Source organism: Peromyscus californicus, unplaced genomic scaffold (genome assembly GCF_007827085.1).
Source record: "Peromyscus californicus insignis strain IS unplaced genomic scaffold, ASM782708v3 Scaffold_3__1_contigs__length_106647218, whole genome shotgun sequence".
Taxonomy (NCBI): domain Eukaryota; kingdom Metazoa; phylum Chordata; class Mammalia; order Rodentia; family Cricetidae; genus Peromyscus; species Peromyscus californicus.
In genome coordinates this window covers 39,619,985-39,632,732 of record NW_026294551.1, presented here as the reverse complement: position 1 = coordinate 39,632,732, position 12,748 = coordinate 39,619,985, and the positions used below count along the sequence as shown (strand labels likewise).

Sequence of the window (12,748 nt, the reverse complement as noted above, 5' to 3'; positions counted from 1 at the left end):
AACAGGCTAGCCTTGAACTCAGAGATCTGCATGCTTCTGCCTCCCAAGTGATGGGATTAAATATGTGTACCACCAAGCCTGGCCCCAGATACTCCTTTTTTTTTTTTTAAAGTTGTTCAAGCTGTTTTTAACTTTACAGCCAGGATTGAGAACATTGAGCCAAATAAAATTCCAAATGGAATTAGGTAGCTAATCTCTTATGCCAAACAGTGACTTCTCTATAGAAAAAATTTTCTGACAAGCTTCTTTGACACAGCTTACAAAAACAGACATCTCTAGCCAGCAATGGCCTAAGTTCAGTCCCTAGAATCCAGAGTGGAAGGAGTGAGCAACTCCTGAAGGTTGTCCTTTGATCTCTGTGTGCACACATGTATGCACACTTGCATGCATGCACACATGCACACTAATAATAAAATAAATAATAAAGTAAAATAAATAAAAATGAAATTTTAGAAAACTAGACATCTCTGAGTTTATCTTTTTTTTTCTTGCCATTGTGATTTTAAGTGATTCAGTCTGTCAAGGTTAGAAATTAAATTTGACCAGATATACATATATTGGAGACTGAAAAAATTGAGGGCATTTTATATTTGGGATTATTTACTTTTTTGGTCAAGATCTCACTCTGTCCCTATTTGGCCTCAGCCTTGAACATGCTGGGATCACAGGTGTGCACCAGCATACCCAGCTTTATTGGCTCATTTTCTTAAGTTTCTTTTCACTAACAGGTATTTTCAGTCTTCTGTTTTTAGGTTCTTCTGATCCTCCGGTTTGTCTTCTTTCACTGCCATACTTGAGAGATTATGCTAGTCAGTGACTTTTTCCTAGAGTTGCCGTGTTCAGGAAATACTGATTAATTGCCTAATCATGCCTGAGTAAAGCTTTCTCCTGTTAATGACAGGACTCAGAATCTGAGACTCCTACAGCAGAATAGGCTGGGATGCTTCTGTGATGCAGAACAGCCACACCGTGCTCCTGAGGCCTGCTTGGTTTCTGTTTTGTTTTTAGGGGGCAGTCACCTTTGAAAATCGGGAAGTTGGGCAGTTTTAAAGATGGAACGCCTTTTTAGCTCAAAATGTGAATGAAAATTAACTCCTGCCTGTTCTCGCAGTGTCACAGCCACTTCAGATGCTCTTCAGCGTCCTTCTCTTTTTGTTTGTACTCCACAGATCATTTCCACTTCTGTTACTGTAAACTCAACTTAATGTGGAGAATTCAAGTAAAATGTAACTAAGTGCTCTATCTATTCTACATGTAAAGCATGATGGCATTCGATTTAGGAGTAGACTTACATAAGTAGTTACCTTGACTTTTTCATTTCTTTGTATTGGAAGCTGTGTGTATTAATGCCATTGATAATCAATCTATAAAGCTGCCTGTTCTAGGTTAGGTATAGTTTTTCTCATAGTGCATATCCTTCTGGTTTGATGTAGTGTAGAAGATGACCTGAGGTCCATGTGAGTTACTCTTGTCTGTGTGTTATATTATAATCAAGAGTCTGATACCTGTGAGGACTCTGGAAATAACCATTGAGTCTCAATTATTTGTTGCCTTTACTTTTAATCTGTCAACAGAGGCCTTGACTGAATTGGTCTTTTGTTCATCCAAGTTGCTGTGTGTTATTATTTAAATGGTGCTATTGTGTATCAAAAAAATATGAAGAAAACGTTATTCCAAGTGCCCTTTATTCTGAGGAAGGACTTCCTACTGAAAGTATTCTGTCCCAGCTGAAATGAGAGCAGCATCTAGAAGAGCTGCATTTTCCTAACTTCTAGTGTGTGCTTTTCAAAGCCTCCCACGCTGTTCCTTGCAGTGCTTTACCTTGTTTGTTTGTCCTGTGCTACTTTATTAGTGGTTTTGAGTGCTTTGCCCGCAGGAAATTCTGCATCAGTTCCAGTTTTGCATTGTCATTTCTCCTTTGCAGTGGCTTAAGGGCTGAGTTTTCAGTTTATTGTGTGGAGAGATTGTCTTAGTTAGGGTTTCTATTGCTGTGAAGAGACACCATGACCACAGCAACTCTGATATAGGAAAACATTTAACTGGGGCTGGCTTACAGGTTCATAGGTTCAGTCCATTATCATCATTATGGGAAACATGGCAGTGTGCAGGCAGACATGGTGCTGGAGAAGGAGCTGTGAGAGTTCTACATCTTGATCTACAGGCAACAGGAGACTGTATGCCACATGGGGTGTATCTTGAGCATATGAGACCTCAGAGCCCGCTTCTACAGGCTCTCACCTCCTAATGTGCCACTCCCTGTGTTCCAAACATTCAAATGCATGTGTCTATGGGGGCCATACCTATTCAAACCACCACAGAGATCTTCGTAAGTTCTTGTCTCATTTTACCCATTACATTTTTCAGTGTGACTTCTGAAACTCCTTTTGCAGAGATTTAATTAAGGGGTGGCCTCAGTTGGCTAGTCACCTTTGTCCCTATAAGCAAAACCTGAGATGATCCGCCTATGACAAAAAGGGTTTATTTTGGCTCATAGTTTTAGAGGCTTCAGATCATAAATGTTTAGTCCTATTGTTTTGGGACCCATGGATGGCATTGTCATCTTGACTAATCTGGAATTAACTAAAATCCAAGCTGCTGGGCAAGTCTATGAAGGGTTTTCTTAATCTGATTATTAGAGACAGGGAGACCCACCCTAAATCTGGGCCACAGCATCTGATGCAACCCACATAAAGGACATGGAAGAAGGAAGCTTGTTTTTCTCTGCATGCCCTCATACTTGGTGGCAAATTCATCCACCCTGTTGATATGAAATCCTGCTTCTTCAAGATTCCAGTATAGACTGAAAACCAGCCCCTCTTCAGGAATCCTGTAGGACCCCAGTACTGGACTGGGACTGCAGAGACAGGGCCTCCAGTGAGATGGCACAGTACAGCAAGAGATCATGGAAGGCTGACGTCACTCACTCCAGGATGGGAAGTAGAGCATGAGAAGGGTTACAGAGACCCGTCCTATTCAGAGACCCTCTCCTAACGACCAGCACCCTTCTCACAAGGTCCACCCTTTGAACTTCTGCTGCATCCCATTCCTCCCCTAGCCTTTGCTTGGACCAGCCATTAACGCATGGACCATTTGGGGACACTTACCCAAACTATAGCAGGCAATTTAGAAGAAATTTACCAGTCATTTACTGTTAGTTCTTGTGCTAGGACTTGTATAATTTCTTAACCTGGATAGTTATCACCATTCTGTGATCCTCTGGTTTGTCTGTAATTACCATTTTCCTGAGGGAGAAGAGCTTAAACATTTTCCACTCAAGATCCCCTTCTACCCAAGAAATTTTTATGCAGCCCTCAGTATACTTAAATAAGTATACAAAGGGCTAGAGAGATGTCTCAGCAGTTAAGAGCACTGACTGCTCTTCCAGAGGTTCCCGGGTTCAATTCCCTGCACCCACATGGCAGTTTACAACTGTCTGTACTCCAGTTACAGGGGAACCGACACTCGTGGCAAAACACCAATGCACATAAAATAAAAAAATAAATAATTAAAAACAAACCCCACGTGTGGGCTACAGCATATATATTGTTGGCTGGTGGTGGCACACACCTTTAATCCTAGCACTCAGGAGGCAGAGGCAAGCAGATCTCTGTGGTGGTATTGTGTTCCCCATAATATTGTGCACTCTAATAAACTTATCTGGGGTCAGAGAACAGAACAGTCACAATATTAAATACAGAGGTTAGGCAGTGATAGCACAAGCCTTTAATCCTAGCATTCCAGAGGCAGAGATCCATTTGGATCTCTGTGAGTTCAAGGCTACACTGGAAACAGCCAGGCATGGTGACTCACGCCTTTAATCCCAGGAAGTAATGGCAGAAAGCAGAAAGGTATATAAGGTGTGAAAACCAGGAACTAGCCTGGTTAAGCTTTTAGGCTTTTGAGCACAGTTCAGCTGAGAGACATCCAATCTGAGGAAACAGGATCAGCTGATGAATTGGCAAGGTGAGTTACCTGTGGCTTGTTCTGCTTCTCTGATCTTTGAGCTTTTACCCCAATACCTGGCCCCGGGTTTGTTTTTATTAATAAGACCTTCTAATGATTCATGCTACAGATCTCTCTGAGTTTGAAGCCAGTCTAATCTACAGAGTAAGTTCCAGGACAGCCAGGGCTACTCAGAGAAACCCTGTCTCGAAAAACAAAACAAAAATAAGTATACAAATGAAATATTTTCTGACAATAAATCATAAATTTATTTTAAAACAATTACTTGTTGCACATATAGTTTCAGCATTTAAAATTTTTTTATGTTTTATATGTATGGTTTGTCTGCATGCATGTAAATGCACTGTGTACATACCTGCTACCTGCAGAGGCCAGAAGAGGGTGCTGGATCCCCTGGAACTGGAGTTATAGGTAGTTGTAGGCAGACATATAGGTGATGGGATCCAAACCTGGATCCACTGGAAGAGCAACAGGTGTTCTTAACAGCTGATACCTGTCCATCTCCTGTTTCACTGTTTCTTTTTTTTTTTTTTTTTTTTTTTTTTTTTGGTTTTTTCGAGACAGGGTTTCTCTGTGTAGCTTTGCGCCTTTCCTGGAACTCGCTTTGGAGACCAGGCTGGCCTCGAACTCACAAAGATCCGCCTGCCTCTGCCTCCCGAGTGCTGGGATTAAAGGCGTGCGCCACCACCGCCCGGCCTGTTTCACTGTTTCTTAATGATCAAAGCAAATCTGCATGTTAATGAGATGGGTATTGTTTATTTTTATGTGAAAAATTACTCTTAGTTGAATATTTGATACTTAAGCTTTAACATTTTTCAGAGTTGATAATTATTTACATTTTATAGTTGTTGATGCTCAGAATGCTGTTCTCTCATAAATACATAGCACAAAAATGGCAGAAGTATATTTAGGGCCACTCCATTGTTGGAAATTCAGCCCTAATCCCAAGCCAAAGTTCATTTAATGATTTTTTCTTTTAAATAGAAGTCAGTGCAGCAGCTCAAAATAGATATTCTAACACAATACAGAGATACATTAATTTGATATTTTTGTGGTAAAAAAAACAGATGGGAAAAATGTTACAAGTTTTTATTTTCTGTAATCAATCCATGATGTTTCAATAAGAGCAGAAAACTCTGTACAGTTCTTAGCAAACAGTAACATCCAGTCTGAGCCTGGTGTTTGAGCAGTATTGTTGGCTGTGAAGGAGCATGACAGACGCCATGCAGTACAGAGGTCAGGTGTTGCTTGTCCAGAACCAAAACTTCAGTGAAGTCACATGGTACAACATGGGTGAGAAGTGATTCATTATACATTTGATTTTGAATTAAATTTAATCATTGCATATTTAGAAACGTTGACTGTTTCCAAAATTTTCGTGACCCTGTATTCAGCTACATGGTTCAAAATTTGTGTTCCAGAGTAGAGTCAGTTGCACCTAACTTTGATGGATGTCCTGGGTAGTACACAGGACCGTGAGTGTGCATTTGAAGCTTTAGGATAAACATGACTGATTTATCACCTCGTGGTGTCGGTATTGCTTAATGGTGGTTAATGAAAGCATAGAACAAAGGGACATGTTAGAACAGAGAATTTAAATTACTTGAATGTTTAAGAAAAAACATGGGCTGGCTTCTCCCAGGTGTCTCTGTGCTGCACCTCCTATGACCGTGTCATGTGCCTTTAGGCTGATGTGTCATTAGGAGGTGCATGAGCATTGGACAATTAGAGGACTGTATTCCTTTGTGAAAAGAGAAACTGGCTAAGTTCATTGACCTTTCTTACAGGAAAGGAATCAAGATCTTACACTCTTTCAGGTGAATGCTCAAAATCCCACCTTCTCATCTACTTGGCAGTGATTCATGATAAAGTATAGGTGCCTTCCAAACAGTTAACTGACATGAAGGCACTCTTATACTGCCCAGATCACACAGATGCTGGGTGTGTAAGCTGGGTGAAGCTGAGGTCGGAGGGTCATTGGTTTGTAGCTAGCCTGGGCTATAATAGCAAATAAATGGCCATCCTCATCCATATATCAACACTGTCTCAAAAACAATCACAAATAAACAAAACATGCAGGTAGTACCTTGCTAGCCAGGCATTCGGCCTAGAGAGTTCATTCCCCAGTTGGTTCTTCTCATATGTACTGACGTTGTTGATATTGACATTGTGCTCTGGGCCAGTGGACAGTTTGTTGGCCTCTGTCCTTTTGGTGATTATTCTCTCCAATAAAATGATTAGTTGCAAAATTGACTCCATGAACTGTTGCCGGAAGCTATACTTACCTGGTTACTAGAACGTTGATTAACTTAATAAATACACATTGAATGCTTACTGGATGTCAGGCTGTATTCCAGGTACTACGAATAGAGTTGTGAGTAAAACAGTTCTTACAAGCTTCTCCTCTAGTTGGGGGAGAAATGGTGACTTCTGTGTAGAGAGGCAGTAATGCTATGAAGAGCAATGGGGCAGAGTGAAGTTTCTCCAGTGAACTTCCTATATTCAATCTACAACTCGGACTGACTTGTAAGTCCTGTAGTGGGCTTTGAGGGAACTTTTAAATTCCTTATCAGGAAGTGGTCTGATATAGTTCCTTGCTTTCCCCTTTGAGGAAGATGAGTCTATATGTTTAGTCATCGGTTTGTTTCTTGGCTTATTACATGCTCATAGAATTTCCTTGTGTATTTCACTGGTTATGTTTTATGATGCTTCTCTGCATAGATTTGAAAGATCTATTTCCTACCCGGCAGCTGAAAACCATATTTCCACCTCACAGGTTTCTTTGTTTGTGATGGAAATCATTGTGTCTTGTTCTACATCATTCTAGACTCCTGGGGAACAGAGCTATTAGCAAACTGTATGGGTTGGTGCATCCCTTAGAGTCAGAGAGTGCTTTCTAGAAAGCATCCAATGAAAGAGATGAGAGTCTAGACTGAAGTGTAGCAGTGTCTGAGCTTAAAGTCTGCTCCTGTAGTTAAGAAAATATCTTCAGGTACCTACACAGCTCCACAGTTTTAGAAACAGGTAGATGTGCTCTGGAATGGCCACGGGGTGGGGGTGGGGTGGTGGGGGTGATGGTAAACTGGACCCAGTCACTACTACTGTGTGGAATTTTTTCCCTTTCAATCAGTGGCTGTCTCTGTTAATATGCTTTTGTTATGCTTTTCTTTTCCCTTAGAGTTGAGCAGATTTGTTCTTTAATAGAATTTCCTTCTTCAGTCCTCTCTCTGTGTTACTCTTTTATAGTATGTGGCCATTCAAGCTGAGCTGACATTTCCCTTTACTGTCTAGAGCTCATCTGGAGCTTACTTGTGGTTCAGACTTTTGGCCTTGTCTGGTTCTGCTGCAGAGCTCATGTAATGTTCCTAAATCTGTTCAGCTTGTAAGTTACAGTGGAATCATTGCTTTCTGTCCAGTTCCTGGATTAGTTCTCAGTGACCTATTACTGTGTAATCCAACGTTAACTCCAGTCCTCTCATTAAGCATTACTTTAGACATGGTGGAGTGACCACTCCTTGACAGCAGCCAAATGTTAATGCTATTCTTAGTACCATTTAATGGCAACAAATCCTGAGGTTTAGATTGGGGAATAGGGAATTACACTATCCGTTGAAAGTATCAGCTAAACTTATTGAAAGTTTTCAGCATTTGAAATGTTCTTTTCCATAGCTATACATTCTGGCTCATGCTTATGGTCCCAGGATGCAGGAGACTGAGGCAGAAGGATTATCATTTCAAGACCATCCTAGGATGTATAACAAGGCCCTGTTTCAAAACAAAACAGAAACCACTCCCCTCCCCTCTCTGAGATTGACACCTCTCTTTCCTTCTTCCTGTATTCTGATTTAGTTGTCCTGTAGTTGACATTATTTTCTTCATGGAGAAAAATCAACCTCAGTAAGGCAATCCTAGGAACAATAGGATGTGAGATGTGGACAATTTGAAGAGACATTTAAAGCACAGTATCCGGACACCTAAGATAAAGCATAAGAGTACTGGGCAGTGGTGATGCATGCCTTTAGTCCCAGCACTTGGGAGTCAGAGGTAGACAGATTTCTGAGTTCAAGGCCAGCCTGATCTAGACAGCAAGTTCCAGGATAGGACTACACAGAGAAACCTTGTCTTGAAAAACAAAACCAAACAAAAAACAAAAACAAACAACAGTATATGGACATCTGAGATTGGGACACCAATTACTTTACTCCTGACTTTCATAGAAACCTGAATTTTATAAGTTCTGGTGTGATTGATTTAGTGTAGGATCCTGATAAGTGTGAGCTCTCAAAATACTCCCTGCTAGATGAACTTCATACCAGCAGTGAACTAGAGATAACTAATGTCTCATTGAGGTCAGTTTATGACTTTTCTAGGCATTTTTCTTAGTTATCTGTTTCATTACATTTGTCAGTGTGGTAGGTAGATAAGACCATGTCTTGGGTTGCTTCCATCCTTGATGATCTCTCTGTATTAGATTAGTCACTGCCTCTCACCCCTAATGAAGTGTTAATCTAATTAGTCCTTAACAATAAAAATACCTGGAGTTGCCGGGCGGTGGTGGTGCACGCCTTTAATCCCAGCACTCGGGAGGCAGAGCCAGGCGGATCTCTGTGAGTTCGAGGCCAGCCTGGGCTACCAAGTGAGTCCCAGGAAAGGCGCAAAGCTACACAGAGAAACCCTGTCTCGAAAAGCCAAAAAAAAAAAAAAAAAAAAACAAAAAACAAAAACAAAAAAAACAAAACCTGGAGTCAAATATTGGGGTAAGAACCTGAAAGATCAGAAAAGGAGGGAGCAGCCGCCAGTCGCTTCCCACCTCTACCATTCCTCAGTCCCAAAGGGGCCCCGAGATCCTCTCTCAGCCCCGCCTTACTACTTCCTGTCGCCTCTTTGTCTACAGTCCTCCAAACCTCTATGGTTAATTTTAGTCAGCTAGTGGCTAACTCTGCTCTCTGACTCCAAACAAGCTTTTATTTGTCAGAACACAATCAAAATATCATACAACACCCTAACACTTTGCTACCACCTTGCCATATTCTCAAAGAGGAGAATGACAACCCCTTGGAATCTTTTGTAATTAAAAGGAAAGACAAAATACAGTCTGAATAAGCTACAGTCTAGTTTTGCTAGCTGGAAAACATTGGGCTTTGTGCTTTTCCTTTACTGTGGGTATAGCACAATTAAGATAACCTTTGTGTTTCTGACTGTGTGTCTTATATCTTTTGGACCTTAAGTGTGTCAGATCCTAGATGATTTATGTGTTCTTGATTCTAAGTGGATTGTAGTATTAAAAAAAAAGGATCTGTAATGGCTAGAATGGAAGGCAGGTGGGTATAAAAAGAAAAGAAAAAAAAGGATCATCAAGATTGTTTTTCTTTTCTTTTTAAATATATTTATTTATTTTTATGTGTATGGGTATTTTTTCCTGCATGTATGTCTATGTACCACATGCATGCTTGGAAGAGGGTGTCAGATCCCCTAGGACTGGAATTGTAGACAATTGTGAGCCATGTGGGTGCTTGGAATTGAATCCTTGTTTTCTAGAAGAACAGCTAGTGCTCTTACCAATGAACCATCTCTGCAACCCCCAGATTGTTTCTTCTGTGCTTTCAAATAAAATTGGTCAATGTCATGGGGAAAGATGGTGTTTAGATCTTTTCCAGCTAATAGTCTCATAATATTCAAAGATGAGAATAAAAATCTAAGGAAAAAACCCACAATGAGTTAGGCTTGGAAGCACACACCCTATAACTACAGCACTTGGGAGGCAGAGGCAGGTAGATCTCTATAATTCAAGATCAGCGTGGTCTACTGTTCCAGGCTGCCAAGGGCTACATAGTAAGACCCTGTCTCAAAACAAGAACTACAAATGGGTTTTATGTTAGTTACTTCTTTCATCACTGGGATATATAAAACACCTGTTTAGTCCATCATGGCCAGGAAAGCACAGAGTTCATGGCAGCTGGAGATCGTGGTAGAGGCTCCTCTATCTTGATAGATCAGGAAGCAGAAAGCAGAACTGGAAATGGCTGGGTGTAACCCTCGAGGCCTTCTTTAGTGGCTTGTGCCCCCAAATTTCCACAGCTTCCCAAACACCACCAGCAGCTAGGGACTAAATGTGCAACTATCTGAGCCTGTGAGGGATGTTTCGGATCCAAGCCACAGCAGGCTTGATTTCCTTTAGTCTGAGGATCACCAATAGCTACCTCTTCTCTGTGCTTTTTACTGAATATTTGGTAAAACTATTACTTTTTTAATGTTTTTTCTTCTCAGCATATGCTAACCAGTTTGATAAAGAATTGTGTCTTTCCAGCTTGGGTTGCAAACCTGGCCAGAGGGAGTGGTTTGGGGAAGGGAGGGTTAGCCTATTAGGAAGTCATAAACCACATCAACATTAGGGCAAATGAGATGTTTCGTAGAGCCCTTCCATGGATTTGTATTTGGCTTTCCTTTCCTCCCTTAGAAAGGAATTATCATTCTGCTCACATTCTGACTCTCATTTTATAGAGAAGTCAGCTCTAAAGTCATTTTTTAACATAAGAATCTTGTCTGAATCCTAATAATTCTCAACTATGGTATTTTCAACTCTGGCTGAATGTACATTAGAGTGAACTAGAAGAACTACTTCAAATGCCCAGATGACACCTCAGAAAAGCAATCATTGTCTCTGAGGATGAGATTGGCAGTAGCAGCTAAAAGCTTGTGTGCACACACAGATGGTTGATTTGTTTTGTATGTAAGGTTGAAAGTAGTCATGGTTACTGCTGTATAACTAAAGTAGTTATTAATACTGTTTAAAAGTTTGAATGTTAGTCTCTGAAAACACCAGATTTTTGTTAACAGGAAAATTAAAAGATGTTTGCAAGTTATATTGCCTTTGCAAGCTTTTTTGGTTCAACTTTTAAAAGCAAAACATGTATCTGCCCTGTGTTTTCAGCCTTTGTGGATGCTGTTGAGAAACGACCCATCCCCCCCCCTTTTTTTTAAATTCTGCTTTACCATGCCTTTGAATCTTCACTTCAAAGAAGGTTCAAAGAAGGCATAGGGAGGTTTTTCCTCCAGAATTTCCTTTTCTATTGAGTTATCTGTACAGGTTTGCACTGTTCTCTATCTTTGCCAGTCTGTAAAGCCTGCCCTGATTAATCTGTGGTCCTTTCAGTGCTTGGCATCTTTTCATGCCTTGCGTGCAGTAAATGTTACATATGTTGTTGGTCTGAATAAAAAGAATGCATGCTTTTCAGATGTTATGCTGCAGATATGTGTCATTCTAGAACCAGGGAGAGGAGATGTGCAATGTATCTATTTTCTGTTGGCTTTGGCACCTTTCCAGTTACTTAAGTTGTTGGCTGCAATGACCTTTTTATTTGGTTAAGTATCTGGCTTCATTCAATGGCCTCATTAAGTGGTCGGTGAGAACCACATTCTAGAAATGTTGGCTTGGCTAAAGCACCTGCTAGGATTATTTTCCATTTTAAATGAAACAAAATTTGTCATAGGCCTCACTATTTTTGAGTAGAGATTGAATTTTAGGTTTTGACAACGTCATTTTATATACTACTCTCAGTTCATAAGTCATCATTCCCAAGTAATAAAGATGCAGTCTAATTTAGTCTCTACTACCACCCCAGCACAATGATTTCTAAATTATTACCACTAAACAAGAACTATTGCAGCACTTTTGGACTTCACAGAGGGTTGTAGATATGATGAGAGCTAGAAAGAAAGCAAACACAGGACCACAAACATCACCCCACAAAGGAGGTTCAGCTTTGTAAATAGTTCCATGAGTGTGTGTATGTGAGTGTGTGGGTGTGAGTGTGTGGGTATGTATGACCAGCTAAACAGCTCCAGTTTTTCTTCATTGGTCTTGTCATGGAAGACAAGACTGCCTTCAGGGTGAATTGTATACGTTATAGAGCCCTGAGGGGAAAGAAGTAAGACCAAGAGCCTGTGGAATTGTTTGCCTGTCAGCTAACCAATTAGTCTAATTCTCTACTTTGCCTCCTTTAAAAGACAGATTCCATATAAATCACAGCATCTCTCCTTAGAGGTACCGACTGTGGGAGGTTTGGGGCGATGCATGCCTATCTTTCTGTACTAGCTGTTTTTCCCCCAAGGAGCATTCTCAACTGAAAGCCTTTTATGTTCCACTGGTAATTTTTGAAGCTTGAAATTGCAACTCAATGCTGGTTTGGTTCCTATCATCTCAGTAAGGCAGCAGGTTTTGTAGGTTGAAGCAGTTTTGGTCTTCCTTTGCTTTCCTCCTCCGCCTTAAATTTCTTTGTAAAGGAACAGTAATGCTGCCTAGGCTTAGAGCTCTTCAGAGTATACAAACACTAAATCTTGTTTGGATTCATGCCAATGAATTGGGGTAGAAAATTGGATGTGAAACATCCCTCCAATATCCCAGCTCCATTTTCCAAGTTTTGGCTAAACTGTCCACCCTTTCGCTACCCTCACTTGGTTCCCCTGGAACATGTTTCTTGGCGATCTAGAATTCCTTAGGCTTTGGGAGACAAGTCAAATGGCATGTATTTCCAATGACTTGGTAGAACAATTTACAGAATCTATATGGGCATCTAGTACTTAGCTAAATGAACTCTACCTCTCTCTCCTCTCTCTCCTTTCTCTCTTTCAGCTTGGCAGTGACCTTGGCGGGGGCATTGGAGGAAGTCCGGCAGTAAGTGCCATCTGTTTTGTTCACCATGGGAAGCTCTGCCCTGTTTGATGCTTTCCTTCTCACGTTATCGGAGCAGCCACCACTGCTCTCCAGCACTGCACAAGCTCAGCA

General features: G+C 40.9%; 1 protein-coding gene across 3 annotated transcripts in view; it reads left to right on the top strand.

The window, feature by feature from the left end:
- Positions 1-12,748, top strand: part of Ap2b1 (adaptor related protein complex 2 subunit beta 1) — a 127,170-nt gene that overhangs the window by 57,309 nt on the left and 57,113 nt on the right. For 2 of the 3 annotated variants that reach the window (XM_052759774.1, XM_052759773.1), the window contains exon 15: positions 12,596-12,637. The exons of the other annotated variant lie outside the window; for it this stretch is intronic. In XM_052759774.1, the coding sequence (XP_052615734.1) occupies positions 12,596-12,637 (42 nt within the window). The remainder of the gene's footprint in view (positions 1-12,595; positions 12,638-12,748) is intronic. 3 annotated transcript variants of the gene reach the window in all.